We start from the raw sequence: 24,754 nt of genomic DNA on the forward strand, positions 1-24,754 counted from the left end.
GTCTCTCAGTTGCAGCACCATGTGATTTTTTTTAATTAATTTTTTTTTAAGGGAGGGGAATGACACAAAACAGAAATACCAGTTTCTGTTGATTTCTGAGTCTTTTACTTCGTGTAGGTACGTCTTTTCTGACCTGTAAATGTCATAGGAGTTGGTCATGAAGGAGTATAGTATACATTCTTAGGAGTTTAGTGGGCTGGGGGGAAGCTTACATGTAGTTAATGACTTTTTCAGGCTCAGGGCTGATTTTTTTTTTTTTTTTTTTAATCCTCTCCCCCCATCTATTTTAGGTAATATACTTGAAGAAAACACCAGAAGAAGCTTACAGAACACTTTTGTCTGGATCTAATCCACCGTATCTTCCATTTAGGTATGTGAACGTGAGAAATGGGCCTAACTTTTTTGTGTTTTGGAATTTGCTGAATATACATTTTTCAGATTGCCTTCCCAAAAAAGGGTTTCATGTCTGATATAGACATTGTATAAAAATGACTGACCTCCAGAAAAACTATTTTTTACTTCTGGTGGAATTACTTGCTCTGTGTTGGAGTAATAAAGCCATTTAGATTGATTTAAGTCTTAAGTAAGACTCCCAGTCTTGCAAAATGTCAGATTTTGGAAACAGTTCTTAGCACGTTTGTGATTCAGCAATTAAAACTTTTCTTCATCATGTATCATGTTTTACTATTTGGAAATAATTCAGATTTTTTAAATTACCTAGTACCTAACCAGCTAGACTTAAATGAATGAAAGGGATTTTATGCTGTTATATTTTTTTCTATTTTACAGAACAAGTACTGATGTTCGAGTTATTAAATTGCTTTGCCTTTCTGTTTTCAATGAATCGGAGATAATTTCTATCAATCTGTCTTTATTCTCTGTGCTAAGGTCATACTGAGACTTGAATCTGAGGAGTTTTAGCTATCATGCCTATCTAATAAAGAGACTTCCAGGTTTTTTTTCATGGTGTGGACCATGAAATGCCTTTGTGCTTTATGAGTGATAATAGCTCACACTATTTCTATGTAAATGATGGCAATAGAAGGCAACTGCAAGAAGGTCATTATCTTCTTTTTTAGGGGAGTCAGCATTTTACAAGTAGTGTTCACTGTCAGCCAATGCGTATGTAAATGTAGACCTACCTTGTCTATATCAAATTCATCTGATTCTACAGCCACTCGGCAAAGGAATATCAGATGGTCCGTCTTCTCATAGCTTGTACAGGAGCCGGATACAGTGTAAACTGTTGGGATGGTAGATTTGTATGTAAAGACCAGTTTGACTATGAAATCTTAAACCACTGAACAGATTTTTAAAAAAGGTATCAAATCAGTGACAGGTTTTTTTGGCAGAGAATATATAGATTGACCTGGTCATCAATAGCTCTCCAAAGCCCAAGAAGTTTACTGAGCCATTGATATCCCTATTTTTTTCAGCTAATTAAAGATACTTGGTACAATGCATTAAAAAAAGAGTTATTTTAAACATGTCAGTGGTTTTTTTAACATCTCCAAATCCTATATAAAATACAGAAGTGACGATCTAAGTTAAACAAAGCATAATATATAGTTTTCTCCACCTTTTAGATTCTTTGGTTCCTGATCTTCTCCCAGTTTGAAATAATTACATTGCTCCTTTCCATTTACAGAAGGTTCAGCTATTAGAAAATTGCTACAAGAAGTTCTTTGAAGCAAACTCTATTATTCTGAGCACAGAAACTGTGTCAATACATTCTTCTGTGTCCTTATCATTTTGGGGAAACAAGTGAAATATTTCCCTGCAGTCTTTCCCTTCCTTCTGGGGATTACTATGTAGCATTTCAGTGGAGTCTAAAAAAAATAAACCTGATTCTCCCTTTCATATCAGATTCTCAGTGGTTCAACTTTGGCAGGAGTATTTCTTTCATATAAGAGCTTTTAATACTAAAGTGACTTAAGTTTTTTAGAATCTTAAGCTTAAGCAAAACTCTTAGTAGTGGAGGATGTGTGTTACCTGAGAATAGCTGTATCTTGTTTGCCGATTAAAGAAATATACTGTTTGGGATTATAGTAAATTGCTGTATCTTTAGGTTCCTTTGTCCCCTGTCAAAGTAAAGATTAAGGTGTGTAGGAAGGAGGTTCTGACAAAGCAAAGAACCTTAGTTGTCATATCCCAAAACTAAGACAGAAAACTTGGGAGGAATGATGTGTTTGCAGAACAGTCTCATATGACCCTGTTTGCTCAAACCAAAGGCTATAGACCTTTGCCTTGCAACCAGTTCCTTGTAATAATAATGATGATAATATTAGTAATAATAATAAAAAATGGTGTTTCTGCTCGACTGGTAGGGAGCAGTGAAAGTAATTGGCTCTGTGATTTCTTGTGAGGCCAATAAGAACCACAGTAACAAATTTAATGACACAAAACAATTTCTTTTTAAGTGTTAAGTAATTATTCAAAGCAAATCCTTGTGAGTTTGAACTCATAAAATTCTATTCCAGAATAGAATAGTTGGCTCCTCTGGGATCAGCAAAGGAGGGGTCAAAAAATACGAGAAACGGCAAGATTTTCCAAAGATAACTTTATATTATATACAAAGAGCATTTCATGTTTCTGAGAGGAGAGAATACTAACTGAAAACATTGAAGAAGACAATGTCCAGCAAAGGGACTACTCAGTTTTTGCAGTCTGGGTTGTCAAAATGATTACAAAACTATAATCGCTTCATTCCATTTGTCGGCTTCAGGAGAAGAGGTCAATCAATGGATAGAGTAGGCAGTCTTCTGAAACATAAATCCTCTGCATTCTTTGTCCATGTGTTTCAAGCCCTGGGTTGCTGGGAAATAAATGATTGGCTAAAACTAAAGCTTCCTTGGGAGGTTGTGGGGTTTTGTGTGATGTGGATGGGTTTTGGTACATTTTTGGGGGTTCTGTTTTTTTTTTTAAACACACAGCTTTGGCTATTTTAGAGGATGGGAGGGAAGCAATCTTGAGCAGAGTCTTGCTGTTTCTAGAAGGAATATAGTATTACGAGCTTTTGCTAGAAGACTTAAACATCTTGATTTCTTGAGCGTTCTTTCTTACGTGACGTGGGGCTGGAAAGCACTTAAGTTTCTTTTGGAGCTGCTTCGGACTCTGTCAGGTCTTGGCACTGGATTAGAGCCTAAGCAGATTTTGTTACCTGTGGTATAGTTTGTCCTGCTGGGAAAGAAGGCTGTGTAATCTAGCTGTACAGGAAGTGAGACAAAGAGGACCGAAGAAATAAACTGACGGATCCTGACTAGATAGGAGGCTAGGTAAGAAATGGGGAGTCTGATAGTTAGGGAGGAGATATTTGGGAGTTGAATTCATAGGAAGAGGCTGGAACAGATGCATGAGGAGCTTAAGAATTACAGGGGCTGAGAGAAAGGCAAGTAGATCTGATGAGGGCCTGCAGTGGGACAATCTTAGATTAGCTGGTAATGAGGAAGAAATAATTTATTCCTCCTTCCCTGGTTTTCCAAGGCCTTTGGGATGATTTTCTTCCTCTGTCCATTCTAAGACATTTGAGACATCTCTGGTGCAAAATACAGCATGATACAGAGGCTCAAGCAAATAAACCTATGTTGGAAGCAGTAGCACTGCCTTAGGTAGTCTATCTGCTTGACATCAAGCTATACAACAAGCAAATTGGTGCTATGAGCAAGTTTGCACTCCTTCCACATCTTTAATGTCTTGAAAAGGACTAAAATGACTCTTACGTACAATGAAAAATATAACCCAAATGTCTTACCTCTTCCCTCCTATTCTAAGGTCTAGGAAGGAAATACTTTGAGATACTGGTCATTGGTATTCAGTACTTATTGACTTGAATTTATTCTTGGACCCCAGAACTTGGATGTTATGTAACTTCCATAGTATATATAGGTCATCTCTGGTTTCAAGTGCAAGGGTTTATCAGTAAGCAGTGATCAGTTAGGTATTAACAGCTACACTATTTAAGAAGTTTTGGGTTTTGATATCCAAAGTGTCTTCTATTTGGAAAAAAAATAGACAACTTTCAATAGGCAGAAGCTGCAGGATTGTCAGATTCTTTCTGGAGTAGTGAGGTATGTTTACATGAAGTGATCACTGGGAAACTGATCTACTTTCATCTAGCTCAGTGACCTCAAAAACCCTTAATCGGCTTAGATCTTCAGCTGGTATTTCATTTAAAGACAGCTTCAGCAAATATTGTTCAGGGGTGGAAGGAAATCAGAATACCCCTCTTAAAAGATACATGGAAGTTTTTTTGGCTTGTTTTTATAATAGGAAAAACTAAAGACAAAGCAGGAGGATAAGGCACTACTGTCTTTGAGACACTTGCATCTTATTTTTTGCTGATTCACTGTCACTTTGTGACAATCTGTTCTCTTGAAGATCTTGTACTGTATCTTCTCACTTCCATTTAAGAAAATGGTGCCAACACCATTTAAAATTATCATAAATACCAGTTTCCTATTGTGAAACTAAGTTTTAGATTACTTAAAACTACTTTGTATTGGCTTTCTATTAAAGAGAAAAAGCAAATATATTTTAGTGCTGTTGTGTTCAATCTGTAGATAAGACATGAATTTCAGAGCTAGGTTTTAGTTTGTAGCTTTGGGGTTTTATTTCTTTATTGGCAAGTGCTGGGGAAACAAACTGTTATTGACAGTGTTTAGAGGTTTGGTGAAAGGGAAAGCATTATGCAGTATTGAGGTCAGCTACAGTAACTGAAATTGGATGTGGGATTTATAGCTCTAATGCTGGCTCAGATTTATACTACATCTGTATCTCATGGAAATATTCAGATTTTTCTCATTCTGAAAGAAAATAGAGTACTATCAGGTAATAGTTGGTAAAACACTTTGAAAATCAAGGTGGTTATGTATTTGGCCATAAAAGACTGTAATAATACCATAATGCAATCAGCAACAGAAGTCTGAGCACCTATATTGTGAAACTGTGAAGGAGATTTCTATATGTGCTCTGTTCCAGTATTCTGAAATGAAAAGAGGACTTCCTTTCTCTTCTATGCTTTTTTTTAAACACAGGCTTCCGAGTTGAACAAAAAGGTGTAACATTTGAAATCCAAATTGCTTGGCTTCCACCAGTGAAAACATCTAAAAGTTTTTTGTATGCACATAAGTAGTTCTAGTAAATTAAAAACGACTACTGTCTTAAATGTAAGCACATACATTAGTTTTCTGTAGGATAGGATGCTGACTATGTACAGTGAACAAAGGAGGAGAATAAGTTTAAATAGGAAGAATGTCTGGAATTAATTTTAATTGGATCTAAAATTATATGTTTCTTCAAGGTTAGTAAAGGTATTTTTTCTTTACAGTGCTCTTCCTCATAACTGTTAGTGCTTGCATTTGTTTTTACTGTGGTACAAAGTGTGTGTGACCCATTCAGAATCGATTGCATTTTATGCAAGCTAAAATTAGTATTAATTATTGTTCTAAAACTTTTGCAGTATATCTGTCATTGGTAGAAAGAAAATGCATGTTGGTGGACCTCGTGCTGTAAAATTGACTTCTCATGTCAATGCGGTATGAGAATAGCTGTATTTCTAACAGGGTTTTTGTAAAGATTAGTACTAGTTCTGACAGTATCCAATATTTTTATCCGTGGTCTGGAAACTCATACAAAATCAGTAGGAAGATGGGTTGACACAAAGAATGGTGAAATTGAACTAGCTGTTCTGCATTAGTTTTTAATTATTTAGTTTTCTCCAGTAAATGCATTAATTCAGGAGGATTCAGAAAATAAGATCAAATTTGGTTTTTAAATATTTACAGAGCTGCTTAATGATTTGACATGACTTCTGACAGATTTCTCTGGGATAGAAAAAGAACTTGATAACTCAGCCTCAGCCTGGAGGAAGTTATCTAGGTGACGAGGGGTGGGGGGGAAGACTTGTTTTGGTTTTCTTTTAACAAAGAAAGAATCAAAATCAGTGCCTTAAAATACCTTAGACAACTCCCTCTAAACAGAAAGATATTTTACTCAAGTAATTTATTTAAAACATTCAGGAAATCAGGTCACGGTAGACTCTTAATCTTTGCCTTTTGAGTATTTCAAGGCCTTTCTAGATGTGTAGTTGGCAGTAAGATTGGCATTAAGCATCTGTCCTCTCTAATACTTCTGCAAAATGCTCTGAACTCTAAAGGAATACTAACACTTCTCTGGAATAATATGAAATCATCTATTTGATAGGAAGATTGAATATAAAAAATGTCACTTTGTAAGTAAACTGCAACTTTGCTTCATAAATAAACTACTTTTTTTACATTGTTTTAATTTTTAAAACAACTCTGTAAAGTGCATTTTGTTGCTTGCTGTGTGTTCTGAAACTAGTAACTTGGGTTTCATCTCCTAATACTGAGTCCACAAGCACTGGCTTTACCTGTGCTTCAGATATTGCTCTACTATATCAATGGATCCAGCATGCAGAGTCCTCATGGATTATACATAAAACTTCTGCCAGATTAATTTCTTTGTTCTTACACCTAAAATTTAATATCTGTAGATAGCTTAGTTTAAGATTCTGGAGCATAAAGCAGTAAAGTTTCAGAAAAGGGTTTGCATATGGAATTGATTCTAATCAGCCAGCTGTACTTTTGGAAACTAGAAAAGAAAAATAAATATATTCCTGGATTTATCCTGAAAAGGATTGGGAGTGCTAAAATAAAAATGGCTGTGGCTTTAAGGGGAAAAAAAAGTGTATAGGTTTTGTTCCATTTTCTTGTTTTCCAAACTACGGTAGAAGGAACTTTTATGATTTGCTTGTGTTTTCTTACCAGAAAATACTTGAGGGGCAGAGGGAGAGAAAGAGAGAGACTATGGCAAGGTCTGATATACTACGCTCAGTATTTGCCATGGTTCATCAAACAACATGCTTTCCCTTGAAGCATTAGGTAATACTAAGCAACTGCTTCCAGGTGTTATTTCACTACCATGCTGTACTGTCATTCATATCTAGTGTTTGTTTAAGGTTTCATTACATTATTGCATTCTGCCACAGAAGATAGATGGGGGTGTGAGTTTTTCAGATGTTAATTCAGTGTTGCATTTCTTTAAAAAAACATTAGAATACTGCTATTCTTTGAGTTTCTGGGAGTTTGGGATTAGGTTTAAACAGCTTATTTGTTCATTCTAAAACTTTGCCTATTTGGAATTTTCCTGGCTTTTGGTCTTTCTGTTACTTCACTGTGTGTGGATGGCAAGTGTCAGCAGAGCTGTTTTCTCCAGTCAGAGTACACCTACTTTAATGGTTAGGTGCACAGCAACAGAAATGAGATGTTTGAGGCATGGATGATGTAGGCAATAGATGTTAGCTGCCAGCATCCAGTGGAGTCACTGGTAATAGCTGTCTGTGGGAACTGTAGCTAAGAATACTGTGTATACCTGGAATCGTGACAGGCTTATCTTGTACATCGAGGTCAAGTTCAATGTCCTCCCTCCCTCTCTCCTCTCCCTTCTCTCTCTTGCTCTCATATTGCTTCTTATTAATGGATTAGAGATTATGTGGCTTTTTCTGCCGGTATTGTTTTCACGTACTGCAGTATCAGATGCCTTATCAGTTGAAGAAGCAGTTATATACAGATAGATAGTATAAAAGTCATATTCTTGCTATAGCAAAATAACATGTAATATAGAACATGTCTGCTACAATCCTATCTTCCATTCATATTTCTCTAAATCCTTAGTTTTGTGGTTTGCATTGGTTTAGGTTTTGTTGTTTCTGTCACCTTCAGAAAACTGTAACAGATTTTAAAGATTTTCTGCTATGTACATGTTCCCATTGGGGCCTTAAGATTTTTTGCTCAGAAGACCTTTTTGTTTGCTAAAACGCTTTTGTGCTAAAATGATCTGTTACCCAACTTTCCCCTGTCAAAAACATATTGCCTGTAAAGCTTATATTTTACAGCTTTGGTATGATTGGATTCTGCTTATCTAACGTGATGAAAATACTTTATGGATTTTCATTTTGAAAAACTTCTTTGTTGGATTTGGATATTGAGGCTTATTCACACTTCAAAGTTCCCATTCTAAAACATTGTGCCTAAGTATTTTTTAATAATCTAATAGCTTGAAAGCTTTTCTATAGCTGCCTATAATATGACACTGCCATAATTGTAGCTTTTATTTTCTTAAATATATTTTCTATGAACATTGCTTGCTCAAAACTGCTCTACTTATTCTGCTTTTAAAGAATGGGTGAGAATATTCTACTCTTAGAAGTACTTGGGATTGAAGAAGCATATCAATATAACAAATATCATACTGCTTATAGTGAGTAGACTATCAAAAAGGAAAGTTTTCAATGAAAGATTGAAATTTTGAATCAGTTACAGATTAAAGATGTATCTGGCTGAAACCTGAAATTTTTCTGTTCTAATAAATTACAGTTCTTGGCACTCTGGATAACATCGCTTAGAGTAAAACTATAAAAAATTTCTTTAAGGAGTGATTAGGAAATTATCTGTCCAGGCAGAATTTTGTTAAAATGCAAACTGCTCTGAAGCACACTTTGAAAAGTACTTTTTCTTTTTTCCACAATGCATTTGTTGCTGTTATTTTTTTGGTGGTGTTATTTGTTTTCATGTTGGTGTCTCTTAACATTTGAATATGTTTGCTTTGGGGTATCCAGTCATCTTTTAAAGATAAATTGTTATTTGCATAGTGGCAGAACCGAGGTCAAGTAATTTTAAATTTAATTATATCTGGATAATTTTTACTCACATCTGTAATCAGACATCAAAACGAGAGCCTGTGTATGAAATCCAAACAAGTAGTCTATTTGCCTTTCCCTGTTAGACAGTGTAACTCAATTAAGATTTGAATAATTGTTAAAGCAAGTTTTGCTTTATTTGCTACTATCTTTACACAATTGAGAGGTGATGCAAAGCTTCCTGTTCCAGGACACCAGAAATAATTTGGTAAAGGGCATGTAGTTAGCTGATATAAAATATGCACTTAAAATAATTTGCAGTATCTAACTGCATTTACACTGAGCTACATCTTTGGTAGGGGGGTCCTTTAGCATGAACGAGCTTCTAAAAAGATGTCTTTGAACTTTAACAGAGTTCTCAGAGGGGATTGAATAACTTCAATATATTCTGTTGCATGCTGCCTTTCCCTGAGCTCTTAAAATAATTCTGTGTGTATTAAATTAATTTGTATTAAATCTCTAGGGATGCTTCGTTTGGGAACTGCACATACAGTCTTACGATCTTGGACTGCTTACAGGGAATAAATAAGGTAATAACACTTTTCCTGAGCAAAACAGATTTAAATTGACTTTTAAAAGGTGAAGGAAAATACTGTTAAAGTACCTTAGAAAATAGGGTTTCAAAGCAAAATGTGTGTGACTGACTAGTATGCTGTCATGAAGCCTAAGTTACTGAGGTCTGTGTTTGAGTAGTGACAATGGAAGGTTACACTTCTACGTGGCTGGCCTGGCCTTTGAGAGCTTTCTGAACTTCACCTTATGAATCAGAATGCGTAAATGCACCAGACCTGGCTGGAGGCAGTTCTTAACAGTGCAAGGCAGTGCACTAGATCTGCTAATAGATAATTTATAACCATTGGTAAAAGGGAATAACATAGGTTGATAAAGTCAAGTGAGACAGACACCTAGGTATACTGTGATTTAATCTGAGCAGTTTTTGCATGTACTTGGCCCTGACTTACCCCCAAAACACTTTGTTCAGTGTTTGACACTAATCTTTTCAGAATTGTTGAAAAAAATTGAAAACTAATGTATCTTACTAGTGTTTTGATATGTCAGTTTCAACAGTCCTGGTCCTGGGCAATATTAAACTCCAATATTGCTTTTTTAAAAATGTTACTTCACGTCTTAATTGGCAATGTTGTGTTATAGTATATACTTCATACTATAAGCAAAGATTAAATTTTGTTCATCATTTCCCATTGAACTTGATGAAGGGAGCAGGCTATATGAACAGTTCTGTACAGACACTTTATAGACTGTTTATATTCTGTTTGTAAGTACGGCAAAACAAGTGTTTCTTAAAAAATGAAAAAAGAGAGATCAAGCTTAATATTTTTAGTTCTGTGGGGGTGGGAAAGGAGCTGTCAGTTAACAGCAAGACTCTAATTTGCATGGCATTCTACGGATCCTAAAGCTCTGTGAAGCAGTCAGTGCAGTCACTGTAATTTATCTGCAACAAACATGTCAAAAGGACTTTGAGAATCAGTTTTTCTTCCTTTGTTCCCATAAAATCTATTATTGAATTTTTGTCCAGTTCACCTGCAGAGATAAAACCACTTTGAGCAGAAACTGTATGCCTTAATCCAAAGTAAAATCTTAGTCTATCTGGATAAGGTTGGTGTTTGCATGCACATATATCATATACATGTAATTCAGGGGGCCTACAGATTCTGGAGTGCAGCCAGGCAACCATGCTTAAATGAAATACATTTTTCAAAATCAGCTGTTCGGACAAACCTCTCGGTATCTTAGGTTTCATGACAGGTCCAATCATTCAGCCTATGTTGTCTATAACAAAGCTTTTTTTTTTTTTGTCTTAAAAAAGGTGCTCTATATGTAGCAAATAATGGCAGACTGATGATTATTGCTTTTTTAAATCATAGATCTGTGGTGTGTTTTTTATCACACCTTAATCCTAGAATGTCGTGTAATATCTAGACTTCTCAGAATGCAGTAGGTTCAGTATAAATACATGCTGCAGAACTGTCTTCCACCTATTCCTTGGAAGAAATTTGGGCATGAATTCCTTATTCATAGAATTGTTTTTAATATGGTATTATGCACAAATCTTTAGTACAAAATTGGCATATTTAGTAATAGTACAGTAATCAAAGACAAAACTTGACTTCTTTCAATCCTGTAAGGAATACAGTCTAACATAGTCTAGTGAACTTGTTTCTATCAGTGGAATGTATATGAAAAGCAAATAATAAAATACAGGTTATACACAGTACTGTATTCTGTATATGCCATTTTGCCTGGGTATTATGGTGATTAAATGAGAGTATCATATTAAGTATAGAAAATCAGTAAACTCTTGAAGTTCTCTATTTTGTTATGTCCAACTGCATGAAAATGTATTCAGCGTAGAAATCATTGAATGACTATATGACAAAAAGGGAATTGCTTTTTAATTTGTCATCTGCCTTACAGAATAAAACATACATAGCAGGGTGGGGAGAATCAATTTTAGGATTTAAGTGATATGCAACAACCTTATGTTCCATCGTAATGTCTTTGAAGGGGAAATAATGAGCCTGACATGCTTTAGTGACATTGTTGGAGTTTTTGTTGTCTGTGTTGTTAATCTGTGCAAAAGGTAATGTTGTCTTAACATAGAGGCTTAAATAAGCCAAAAGCACAAACATTTAGTGATTTAGTTTTGATTCTCAAAAGCAGTATTATAAAATGAGACCATATATCATATTTCAGTATAAACTGACACCTTGTTGCCTTTTAGGCCTTGCAGCATGGATTTTTTGACTTTAAGACATTTGATGTGGATGAATATGAACACTATGAGGTTTGTACATTTAATAGTGAGTTGAATGTATTTGTTAGTTAAAATAAGTTAGAATATACAGTATCCCACAACTTAAAACATACTGGAAACACATTTTAATTCAAGTAAAACCCAGTGTTCATATGTAAGGTATGTACATCGAAACCTGTATGCTGTATGTGAAAAACAGGCAGGATGAATATCCTTGCAATTTAGGTGCATCACGTAAGTCTACTGTTTTCTCATAGCCTTTCTGGCTTCTGGGACCTCTTTCATGCTTTCCCAACCTTCCCCCAGGATACAATCCAAGGTCTCTCACCTGACCCACAGAATCCGTATTTTCTGTTAACATGTGTTGAGATGCTTAGTCCCAAATATATGATCATTTTTTATAGCCACATAGATTATATTTTGAGCTTTTTTAGAAAGGATGCATTATATGGGGATTCCAGTAGTGGAAATACATCCAAAATATTTCCCTAATGAATTCCCAGAAACAGATGTCATTCATTGTTCTGTCAACCTTCTTACAACTCAAGAATAGATACTCTGGATGACTCTAGATGCTTCTAGGACTTTGTAACACACACACCTTCACCTGCTAGTAGTAGACCGTTATCTCAAGCTATATTGCTGCAGAGAACCTTTAAAATATGCCCATGCTGCACCTGTGAACTGGGCTGTTTACAGAGGAAATCGCAGGCACAGAAAGTGTGTGTGTGTGTGTGTATATATATATATATATATATATATATCTGGTCCAGAATAGTTGCATGATCTTGGTCTACCATTTCCCACACTCAAAGGAAGGGAAAGGGTTTTTACTGAAGTCAGTGACAACCATGTAGTTGTATTGGACCTTGTCTTTGGAACTCCCTGAAGTTCCTGCAGTTGCATTGGTTAAGGAGAAAGATATATAAACTAGAGGTATACTAAATATTTGAATATATATTTAACTCTCTTTTTAGAGTTGTGTTACTTTATTGTAGCCAGTATTCTTCCCCCCAGCCCTGCTATTGCAATTTTCAGAAAACTTGGAAATAATGAGAATAAATTTGCGAGGTCTGAAAGTGTCCATTTTAAAATTTATTATCTTAAGTTGAATATCTCTAATATCAAACAAGTTTTAAGGATAATTACTCTTCTTAACTTTTGTAACCTTTGATAAATTACTATTTTGTTTTACAAGCAAGAACATATCTGAAATACATACAGCTATAGGAACTGCTTCATAAATGTTCAAGAAAGAGGGTGAAGTCAGGAGAAGAATAAACAGTGGAAAAACTTAATTTACAACGCAAATCTGTACAGTAGATGTTGGCTGCAATAGGCATGCTATAACGTATAGCTATTCACAAAATGTAAAAGCATTTGTAGAAGGACTTCTGTATACTGTAGTGTTCCATAATGATTAGGTTGACAAATTGATATAGCCTTTGCTGAATTACCAAAATTAAATGAACAGTATCTACAATTTAAAGTATGAAATTGCTGCTTTTTGCTTACTCTATGTACAAAGGAAAATGTTTTTTCTAAAAACAAATTATGGTTGGGAGTTCTTAGGATTCTTACATACAGTAGGCATTAATCTGCCTGAAAAAAGTATTAAAATAATTTACTAAAGCTATCCCATTATCTTGTTTAATGCTTAACATTATTTCATTTTGTGAAAATTATGTATGTGTGAATGATGTTTAAAGTATGCTGCCCGCTGTCTGAGTTTAAGAAGCAAGAACTTGGAATCATCTTTAATTTTTTGTCCATTTTTTGGTATGTCTTCTAATATTTTACACATCGTGGTCAGTTTTCTGTGTTTAGATATGTCCTGTGTTATATTTCTAAATCTTTAAGTGTTCCAGATTTTTGCTACATTAGGTCTGTAAATGTGTAGTTATGTGGAGAAAAGTTGCATAAGACTTAAATGGAGCAGGCTAAAGGAAATTCTATTTCACGTTTATAGTTCTTTCATCTTACTACATTATCAAGACAGCTAATTCCCCTTTTGTTGGACTAGATGTAAAATACTCAAGTTCTCTTTTTTAATAATAATGTTTGCGTGTTGAGCATATATACATATATATGTGTAGTTCAGATTGGTTAAAATTTAAATTATTCACAATAACCTGTGTAACTATAAAGAACTACTTAATTCACAAAAAAACTTGGTAATACAAATATAAAAGTACTTTTAACTTATTGAACAGGACTTCTTCCTTAAAGGGGGTAGAGGTGCTACGATGTTGAGATTGCAGCCTGTGATATAAATCTGGGGGGGCAAGGGGTCCTGACTTGGCAGTAAGATTGGTTCACTAGTCCTCATGAAACCTTGTTAACTTACAGGAGTTTTCACTGTGTGAGGACATTTGGAGCAAGCCTAATGGGCTTAGCTAAGCAAACAGTTGGTGAATTGATTACAGTAATGTCCATTATCAGAACTTTTCACTCATTAGGATGTTTTCATGAGCGGAGAGCTAAAAACACAAGCTCAATAATGCAGTTGAACTGAGTGCCATGTCCTTAAAAGTCATGCTGAGAATAACTGCATTGCCAAATGAGGAATGGGCACTCTTCAATTAAAAATGAAGAAGGCAGTGTTAAACTTTAGTTATGTATTTCCAAAGAAGCTTCCACTTTTGGCACTGACAGAATATGCAGAGCCTTTTTGAAGTTTTTGTTTAAAAGTGAGAAATGCAAAACGTCATAGTTTGAAAGTTTGGGGTTTTTTTAATTTAGTCTATTTGACTTGTACTTTGCTTCTGTGATTACTGGCTCATCAGAGCTCATGCCAATATGTAAATTTCAGTTTCTACAGGGAAAGGATAATTGTTTTTGAAGGCTAATTGGTTTTTAATTTGTTTTCTGTGAATTGGGTTTTTTAGCCAGTGCCTTACAAGGAAGCATTTTTCTTTTTATTTTTTCTTTTTTTTTTTAATTAAAACATACAAGAAAGTTGGTGTTTGTCACTGTTGTTATAAGTAGGTGTCTTAAAATGATGAACCCTCTAAGGGAGAAATATCTTGGATATGGGACCTTTCTGCTTTTATTGGAAAGCTTAAGCAAAATTTTTTGCATTTCATTTTATTAAGAGATTTCTGAGAAGCAGCTTATGGTTAGTTAGTTTGTCCCATATAGGTAAGCTAGCTAATTACATTTGAAGTGTTTTGTTTTAATGCAGCAAGAACATAGTAAAAAGTAAAATAAAATCTTGAGTAATTTTTTTAAAACTTGTATGTACAGATATTAAAATGCTTTTCTCTTGCTATTCTGAAATTTTTATAGAGAGTGGAAAATGGTGACTTCAACTGGATTGTTCCAGGAAAATTTTTGGCATTTAGTGGACCACACCCAAAAAGCAAACTTGAAAATGGTATGGTGTATATTTTAATGCTATTCTATCATCTTATTTTTTTCCAGCATGTTAAACAGTCATAGCAAATGAGCAGAAGATAATAGAGGTTTATAGATTAATTTTCATCTTCAGAAATAATCATACGGTGAACATTTTATATACAATTATAGAACTTAATTCCAAAGGTTTTGGAATTTTTTGCTAGAAGAATTCAAATTCTTACAGTCAGTGACAAAGTGCCTGAGAAATTCAAGTCCCTTGCTTTTCTCCTGGAACCTGACACCTGATATAAGTATGCAGAATTAAAGGTGAGTTGCATAAAGCAAAGGAGACTGTGTTAAGAGTTTTTGTAAAAAAGGCCAGGAAAGACTTTTAGAAGAAGCTTGCCTTTACTACTGAATGAAGATTCTTGGGATAATAGGAAGAACCTATGTGATTCTAATGGAATAAAAAAGAGAAGCTTGACTGACAGAGGGTAAGTAGAGATGCGGACCAGCTAAAAGGAAAGTCAGTCATTTAAAAACTACTGTCAGATATTTGCTGAATTTCATCTTATTCTTTGTGGCATGTCACTTTGTTTATGGGAGCATGTTTTCTGAATATCTACCCCTTTTTTCTTCTCCCCCCGCCCCACCTTCTGCTCTCTTATGTTTCCTTTATGTCTGGAATGTTGCTAATTGCATAGTGTCCACTGAAGATTTAAACAAAATCAAAGGAGAAAATATTTAGGTTGGGTTGGGTTTCTCCCGCAATTACTGTTCCAGTCCCTTATTGCAGAATTTGTTCAAAAATTACTTAAATTGTTCCATGGAATTTGGAAAACCTGTGTTTTGTTTTTTAACATGTGTATAACTGAAAATTACTGAATTAACACTAATGCTTGAAATCCAGTTATGAGGCTACAAATAAGCCTCACCTGGGTGAGTGTAGGTACACATTACAAAGCTACGTTTTTCTCATTTGTTGTGACTCTAATTGCATTTACTAATACATATATGACTCGTGGAAATTACCCATGTTTTGTGAGGAAGCTTTTGGACTTTATTTGAACAGGAATAAAAATTCTGGAAATAAACCAGTGAGTCTGGTCAATGACAGAACTGATTTTTGTGGTAGCTATGTTGTTCCTGTGTTTTGTTTATAAGACTTAATTGTTAATGAAAAAGAATAAACTATATTTTACATACATACATCCTTATAGACATGTGTGCATGTACATACACTCTGTCACCATGTGTGCATGTACATACACTCTGTCACCATGTGTGCATGTACACACACTCTGTCAACACCCTCATTGACAGAGAACATCTATTTGGTGAAAGTGTCCTAAACAATTGTGTGGTTGGTATTTGACTTCCATCCCTGCCCCCCCACCTTCATCTAGAGGATCCTTTTGTCTCTCAACTGAATAAAGGCACTAAAGCTTTTTTACTTCACAGTGGATCAAGAGTATTTCTGGTACTGCAGTTTATCCTTTGACTGTTCCTCTTGTCCATAGTATAGATCACCAATCTATTTTCCTCATAAACACAGTGTTTCCTCTTAAAGCATGTTCTTATTCTTTGATCTGCAGCCTGACTATAGATAAACAGCTGTTCTGGAATGCTGAATTCATAGATATGTGCCTAGCTTTATCTATAAAACCCTACTTGGAGAGAGGAATGGGCTAAACAGGATAGTGTTTCACATATACTATGCTTCAATTTTTTTTTCTGATCCTTTTTTTTAATTATAGTGGTCTTCATGAGCACTTTGTGGACAATTTTTATATCACTTAACATGTTTATTCTGAATAAAATATTAAAGCATTTTCAGTATTAGCATGTTTATTATTCAAAAAAGGTTTTGGGGGCAATTTTGATTAGTAGGACTTTGAACTTCATCTATGACATTAAATGATTGTAGCTTTATTTTTTTATAGGTTATCCTCTTCATGCACCTGAAGCCTACTTTCCCTATTTCAAGAAACATAATGTCACAACAATCATAAGACTAAACAAAAAAATTTATGAGGCAAAACGCTTTACTGATGCTGGTTTTGAGCATTATGACCTGTTCTTCATAGATGGAAGCACACCAAGTGACAGTATAGTTCAGAGGTTCCTGAACATATGTGAAAATGCTGGCGGTGCTGTTGCTGTACATTGTAAAGGTATGTGCACTTATTTATTTCTCCGTTCAAAATAAGTATAAATCCATAGAGTTTTTCCAGAAATAAAACATTTAAAAAAATAACACTTTCTGGTTGTGAAATACTGCTTTATGATACTTGACTAAGTATATGACAAATATTTGTTATTTTCATATGCATATTAAATTCTTTCATCCTACACTACTACTTACAGTAACTGACAATCTGTTGTTCATTGTTCTGGGGGGTTTTTTAATAACACTTGAAGGCCTGAATTTTAGTTGACAGAGATTTCTCTTTTGCATTATGCTTTCACAGCATTATGATAATTGGCTATGAAATGCAAAAGACTAAAAGGTTTTCTTTGTGCTTTTGGACTGTTCTATGTTTATCTGTGGAGCATGACTTCCACATTTCAAGTTAATGTGAGTTATTGTGATGCCAGCATTTCAAACCAGCCTATTTCAGCAAATCAGCCAGAAAATACACAAAACATGCTTAGTCAAGAATGATTAACAAAGGCTTTGAAGGGTTCAGCTTGATTTATGTTTAGAGTTGTATAAGGACATTGTGGAGACAAAAGTCTTGCTGATCTGAAACAAGAATAGTGCTATTCATAATTTTTCCATGAACAATAAACATGCATGTCAAAGATAAATAAGTTTATTTGCTAACAAGTTGTTACTGTGGCTAGAACCCAGAAATTCTGGCATTAATAAGCTGGACATCTGCTAATTGACTAAATGAGAGTATAAACTATCGATTAGCAGGAGTAGATTGTTACTCTCCAGGCTTAGTTGCTAAAGGAATACAATATACTTCTCTAGTGACTTAGATATGTGCTTGCTCAACTGAAGTATTTTTGGTCTTTCATCTGACCATTTAATAAGCAAACCAACAATCTCATTCTTTTTAGGGTTTTTACACCCTTCTAAATAAGCCTATATGAAGTTAAATCAACAGTTAACTCAGAGTTAATGTATTGTCTGTAGTTTTATTGCAGAGTTATTCCAAGCACAGCTTCCACACCAGAAATTGCTTGTCTCAGAAGTTATAGAATGGTTTAATGCAAAGGGTTGCTATGGAAAGTTTGTATGTTATCAGGAACTTAGAGAAAAGAACTGAAGTCTTAGCAATATATGCAGTTGGTAGATGTGACCTGCAATTTTCAGAGACCATTTTCTTATTCAGATGTACATTTAGCATAGTACAGGTCTTGGTTATCTATTTGCATGTTGCATTCCTTTTGCACTTAAAAAAAACCAAACCAAAACTCCAAGCCCCAAACTCTCTCTCTAACAATACTTCCCCTTTTTAAATGATTCTTCAGAGCTAGTCTTCCAATATATAGTTATGGAATGTTACTCTTTGTGAACTTTTACCTTCATCCTTTTACCTGAGTTGAATCATCTTTCCAAAAAGTCACAGCAAGGTTTAGTTATTGGTTAAATGTAAAGAGCTTGTAGTTATGTACAGAATTGTCAGCAAGGATGTCTGGCTGCTTAGAGAGTTTCCATTTAGATAGTTGTTGTTGCATAAACAATAGCTGGCCACCATGAGACTGTAAATTGCAAATATCGTATTTGTGGGAAAATAGGGTTTAAAGAGACACTTCACTAGTAGATGAGACATAAGGCTAGAAAGATTAATTCCTACTCTATAGTTAGAGATTTGTCTGATAGTAAAAGCTAATTTTTCTGTCTCTATTCTCCCCTTAAAAGCAGGATTAGTTTATGATTTGGGGGGCAATGGGATTATTTTAAGCTATTGATATATAAAATTATAAGCTGGCCAACATTCATTGCTGTTTATACAGATAGCAGTGAATAGTTTTTTGCAGGTTGGTTTCACAACAAAACTGATTGAAAAAGCAAAAGCCACTGGCTGAGAGGATACATGCTGCTGTCTGTTGTGATGTGCATGCATATGTATTTGCATGCATTTGAACTGTGATTGGTAGAGTATGTGTGTTGGCCTCTCAAAGGTACTTTGATTTTGTTTTTTTACTGATTTTATAAATATGAAGTTTGTATCCAGCTTGGTCATGACTTTTTTTAAAATAACAGCCTTTTTTCTAAAAAAAAAAAAAAAAAAAACCCAACAACAAACCACAAAAAAACCCAACAACCAAAAAACCCACCAAAAACCCCCCCTGTTTGAAGTAGAATTGTATATGTGCCTGTGGTGGGTTGGCCCTGGCTGGGTGCCAGGTGCCCACCAAAGCCACTCTATCACTCCCCCTCCTCAGCTGGACAGGGGGGAGAAAATATAACAAAAGGCTCATGGGTCAAGATAAGGACAGTTTAATAAGGTGAAAGCAAAGGTTGTGGGCAACAGCAAAGAAAAACAGATGATGTTATTCTCTACTTCCCATCAGCAGGTGATGTCTGGCCGCTTCCTGGGAAGCAGGGCTTCAGTACGAGTAGTGGTTGCTCTGGAAGACAAAAATGTCCCCCTTCCGTCTCCCTTTACTTAGCTTTTATATCTGAGCTGACATCATATGGTATGGAATATGTTTTGTTAGTTTAGGTCAGCTGTCCTGGTTATGCCCCCTCCCAAGATCTTGCCCTGCCCCAGCCTGCCATTGAGGGGGGGCAGAAATGTTGGAGAGAGAGCCTTGATGCTGTGCCAGCACTGCTCAGCAGTAGCCAAAACGCTGGTGTGCTATCAACACCTTTCTAGCTACTGATGCAGAGCACAGAGCTGTGAGGGCTGCTGTGGGGAGTATTAACTCCATCTGAGCCAGACCCAATACAGTGCCAAGAGTGATCACTTGTTGCATGTGTTCTTCAATCCTGTTAACTTTATAAGCATGATATATTTGTTCTTATATCTACAGCATTGAAATCCAATTATGTGATAAACGGGATACTGACTCAGAAATTCTTTCTTCAAATATTAACATGGTGAATAACATTGCAAAGAGGTCTTCTCATATCCCATACTTTAATTTGATAATTATGAAATGCCTGTGACTTCTTATATGAATGTTGATATTTGTGTTTCTGTAGCTGGCCTGGGGAGAACAGGGACGCTGATTGCCTGTTACATAATGAAACACTACAAGTTCACACACGCTGAAGCCATTGCTTGGATAAGAGTATGTCGACCAGGCTCTATTATAGGACCCCAGCAACACTTCTTGGAAGAGTATGTATACCTTCTTTGCTACTAAGAATCAACTGCTTCTCTGCATCCATATTATCCATCTTGCACTATTTATAGAATATACTTTCTGTCTACTGACATCGTATATTACTGCCTGTTGCAGTGTATTTAAGGTTAGTTAATTTGGGATTGAAATCAGACTTAGTAGCAATCGTCTTCTCTGGAGTGCTACACATTTTGTCACCTTACGGGGCGGAGGGTCTCAAGGCTGCATGTTTGTGTTCCAGGGGATTTAGGAGTTAAAGACAAATGTGTTGGAAGTATAAAGTCCAGATGTGGACAAAAGATTAACTCAACAGTAAGGATTTATTAAAATATTAACATAGAAAGGATAGACTTTACATACTTCATATATAGCCTATGATCACACTTAAATGAATCTTACAACAGTATAAGAGATACGTTTTTTTCTTTCTTGTAACGAAAGATTAAATAAATATGTGGTGGACAGCTTATGATCTCTGTCAGATTCCTAGCATAATGTATGAAGCGTTTCTGATTTGGAGACAATAGTCTTTAGCAAAAGAAATGTATGGTTTTAATACAGCTTCTTCTCAAAATTGACTGTATACTTTGGGTTGAGAACATTTCATGTACAGATAATTTGAATGGGTGATTCAAGGTTTGATCCTGACTGGAAATGAGTGACAAAATTGCACTGGCTTCAGTGATGTAATTTCATAGTGGTTTCTACATTGTGCATTTACTATTATAGTAGTTATGCTGATATTTTTGAGTTGACACCGTGATGATATTTAGTTGGAGGCATTTTCACTGTTATGAGAAAAAACATTTTGAGAAAATCCACCACAAATGTATGTCTTTTTGGAAAAAAGAGAATGCAACAGCTCTGCTAGATACTGTGTAAATACACAATAAAAACATGCACTGACATTGCATCTTAAGATCCATAGGATATCAGAGAGAAAGGAGGAGTATTACTGTAATTTGTAAGAGAAACTGAGCATGAATGAGAACTCTAATTTATTTTCCAGTGCAACTGAATGGGCAGTCCTTTATTTGAGAGGTGGGCCACCATTATTCAAAATACTGTGAATCACAAAGTTTCACAAACAGCAAGTGCTCGCTGAAGGCAGAGTAAACTTCTCCACACCATGCTGATGCTTGGATGATGCACTCTTAAAAATAACTCTCACAACAGAGCAAGGTTAAGAGAGAAAGGTAGTACATAGTGTGATTAGTAAGTGCTGTTTGCTTGAAAGATAGGAAAAACAGGGCCCATGTCTTTTCTGCAGTTGTGTAAAAATACTTGGTTTGATTTTATAGATAGGCAAAGATCCTTCAGATTTTTTTCATTCATACCTACATTATTCATAGCTAAGAGCTGTAGTATTGTTCAGTAAGAATTTTCTATTGTCCTAATGGCAATAGATACCTGTTTTGACAATCAGACAAAATTCAAGCAATGTCACCAGTAGTGTCAAAATGGGGTTGAGAAAGAAGGAGCTAACATCAGTTGCATCATTCTAATATAAAATATCTTGCCCTCAGGGCTGCAAAGTTGCATCTGACAAAAAGGTAAAATCTTGCAACTTTGATCTTCCCAACCTTCATAGATGTCAAAGCTTCATCTCTTAGGTTCTTTGAGGTTTAATAAGGGAGGTGTGAGTAGGTTTTTTGTAGAGACTCTCCCACCCAAGTATGTATTGAATCAGTTTGTTACTATGAATGCAATTAATCTTGAAAGATTTCAAAGGTATTTAAATTCAAGCATGTTTTCTAGGCTACTTCTGTTAGGTGGAATAAGCGGCACTCCCTCTCCCCCCCCCCCCCCCCTTTTCCCTTCTCTTGCTGTTTTCTTGGGACGTAGTGAAATTTTTCTGGAAGTGCTTACCTTTGCCATTTATTACTGAGCAAGTTTAGACAGTTGGCTCAGACTACTTGCCTCTTAAGCTTTGCTGTAACACTTTGTTTTCAAACAAAGAAAAGTTTCCAGGGAAAGTATATCCTGATTTAATTCCTCGTTCTTTTTTCTCTGTTCAGTATAGGAATTTAATTTTGCTACAATAATATGTAATAGGGTCTCAGTTCTTGGATGGAACTATCATGACTGGTACCTACCCAGCAAACTTCCTTATTGAGGAAAAATGCCATCTCATCAACAAAAGCCTGCTTAGCCCATGCATGTTGTAGCAATTAATTTTTTTTTTACCACCTGTCTGAAGGATATAATCTTTCATTTTCTGAAAATTGATACTAGAGTCCTGTTCAACTTTACACGATTATGACCGCTTCCATTGTGCAGGTCAGCTGTAGTTTTACTACACAGTATCTGTATACACAAAACTCATGCTAATAAGTTGGAAAGTGCTGTATCATCATTTAGTCTACACATTACATATATAAAAGCATTATTTTATATTAATTTTTAAGTTGTGTTTTAAAAGCCTTTAAAATACCATTGCAAATTCCTGTTTAGTTAATCTCTTTTCCCAGTAGGATTTTGTAAAATGAAGTTTTAGTACCTGTAACATTTCTGTGATGGCTACAGACTTGTTTGGTGATTTGGGGGGTGGGGAGGACAGTGGGTGGTTGTTGGTTTTAACCATTGAAAATGATGATTTTTTTTTTATGATAGACATTCAATTTTTTTTTTTCCAGATGAAGATGTACAGAAGATTCAAGTGTTGGCAACCTGTAAGAGTAGTGTGTTTTCATATTGTTTTTTATGTGTATGCAGATTTGTTGATATGAATTAATTTGCTTTTGTATCCTAAAGGAAGCAAGCAATGTTATGGCTGGAGGGGGATCTCATCCAATCAAAGCAGAAACAACGAGTAGTTGATGGAAACATTAACAGAGTTCTTTGTGGCTTGAATGACATTTCAATCAGTGACAGCTTGAATAAAGTACAAGACTTGGATCAATACAGGGAGGTAAGAGTTCATAGGAAAAATTTCAAACAAGCAGAGATAGAGCTGATCTTTTAATAACTAGCTATAGATAATTTTTAGGTTTTTTTAGGCTTTTATTAGTACTAGATTGCTTTTTCACAGCTAAACTTTTTTTTTATAGGTCATAATTAGAACAAATCTCCACTCTTAAAAAAATCAAAAGACAAAGCTTAGGTTATATTTAAAACTGTTACAGATCATTTTGCAAACTTTAAAAGGTTTGCATTATTTCAAGTCATTCTTTCAGGGTTTTCAGTTGTTTATTAGAGAATGGAGGAAAAAAAAAATCAGTTTTCCTCCTGAAAATCTATTTATTCCAAGTTTCTAGCTAATAATGCATGAGTGTGTAGATTTCCATCCCTTTATCACAGTGTTATGGATTACTGATGTGATGTGTAGATTTAGGGTAAGGACCTTACAATTATTTCTTGGAAGCACAGACACGAAGTGCAAACTAAAGTGAACATACTTCTGCTTCTGGGCTAGTAAAAATCTTAAACTGTAGTTTCCTACAGTATCTGAGAGAAGCAGTTTAGAGGAACTATGCATTTGATTAATCCTCTCTTAGCTCTGTAATAACTAAAGAGCTTTTATGCTGCTGATGGAATCCTTTACTTGATGTAAAAGACCAGGGATGTAGTAGGCACCTTCTTCAGTTAGTTATTACTATAAATTAAAATAACCATCTATCATGTGATCTGTCAAAATCTGGAAGAGCACCTTGAATGCATTTCTGTAAAGGTACTATTTCCTTTCTGGAAATTCAGTTTGTGGCTTGGAATGTGTATAGTTAAATATCTAGATTACTAAATGGAGAATATAACAATGTGTAGAGATGATCTTGTATGCCTAATGAAAACAGCTGGCACATAGCTGTATGGTAAAAGTAATGTTTTTGAATCTGAGCTACTACTACAGCTTTACTGCTTCCAGTATTTAAAGCAACTTACTTGCAGGTAACTCAACTACCTGTACACTGTAGCAGCTTATGTACAGATTCACAATATAAATCCACAGTGCTGCTTCTTCTACTGTAACCCTGTCTGTAATATCTGTATTTCAGTTTTTTACAGATGTCATATTAAAGCTGTTTAACGTTCAGTTTTCAAAACATTCAACTTACCTCTTTATTTCTTTGGTTATTTGGTTATATTTCAAGACCTCATTATACTAGGCTCTCTGGAAGTTTAAAACAAAGTAATATTCCCAGTCCCAAAAATGTGTAAGGTCTAAGAATCAGAGGACAGAACAGCTACATGCAGTAACTGTTGGGCATGTGAAGACAGTGAAACAAAATTTATCAGCACTGAGGCTGAATGATAGGTAAAAATGGCCTAGCATATAACGTTCAACGAAATCTAGGTAAAATATTTATATTTTCCTGTAATTAATGCAACACTTGGACCATCACATAATTTGATTAATTTCTATTGTATTACTTCTGTCAATCTTTTATCTTGGTTAATGGCAGAAACTATTGTTCTGTTTTATGCAGAGCAGTGAGGTCACTTAGGCACAATAGGAACCGCAGTAATACAAATATTTAAGCTGAGGTCAAATGAAGCATCATTGGTATAAGTTTTTTTCATTTGGCAATTTAAAAAAAAAATCGCAGTTCTCTTCTTGCTTTGTGTAACTTTCATATTCCTCTGGTACTTAAGATACTGTCTCTACTTAATACTTG

General features: G+C 35.1%; 1 protein-coding gene across 4 annotated transcripts in view; it reads left to right on the forward strand.

Moving 5' to 3' along the window:
• CDC14A (cell division cycle 14A) overlaps positions 1-24,754 on the forward strand; it is a 69,347-nt gene that overhangs the window by 27,877 nt on the left and 16,716 nt on the right. For all 4 annotated transcript variants that reach the window (XM_069789490.1, XM_069789489.1, XM_069789491.1 and 1 more), the window contains exons 5-11: positions 291-370; positions 9,183-9,249; positions 11,463-11,525; positions 14,784-14,871; positions 16,778-17,008; positions 19,999-20,137; positions 22,896-23,052. In XM_069789490.1, coding sequence (XP_069645591.1) covers positions 291-370; positions 9,183-9,249; positions 11,463-11,525; positions 14,784-14,871; positions 16,778-17,008; positions 19,999-20,137; positions 22,896-23,052 — 825 coding nt within the window. The remainder of the gene's footprint in view (positions 1-290; positions 371-9,182; positions 9,250-11,462; positions 11,526-14,783; positions 14,872-16,777; positions 17,009-19,998; positions 20,138-22,895; positions 23,053-24,754) is intronic.

The sequence above is a fragment of the Haliaeetus albicilla genome, chromosome 8 (assembly GCF_947461875.1).
Source record: "Haliaeetus albicilla chromosome 8, bHalAlb1.1, whole genome shotgun sequence".
Taxonomy (NCBI): Eukaryota; Metazoa; Chordata; class Aves; order Accipitriformes; family Accipitridae; genus Haliaeetus; species Haliaeetus albicilla.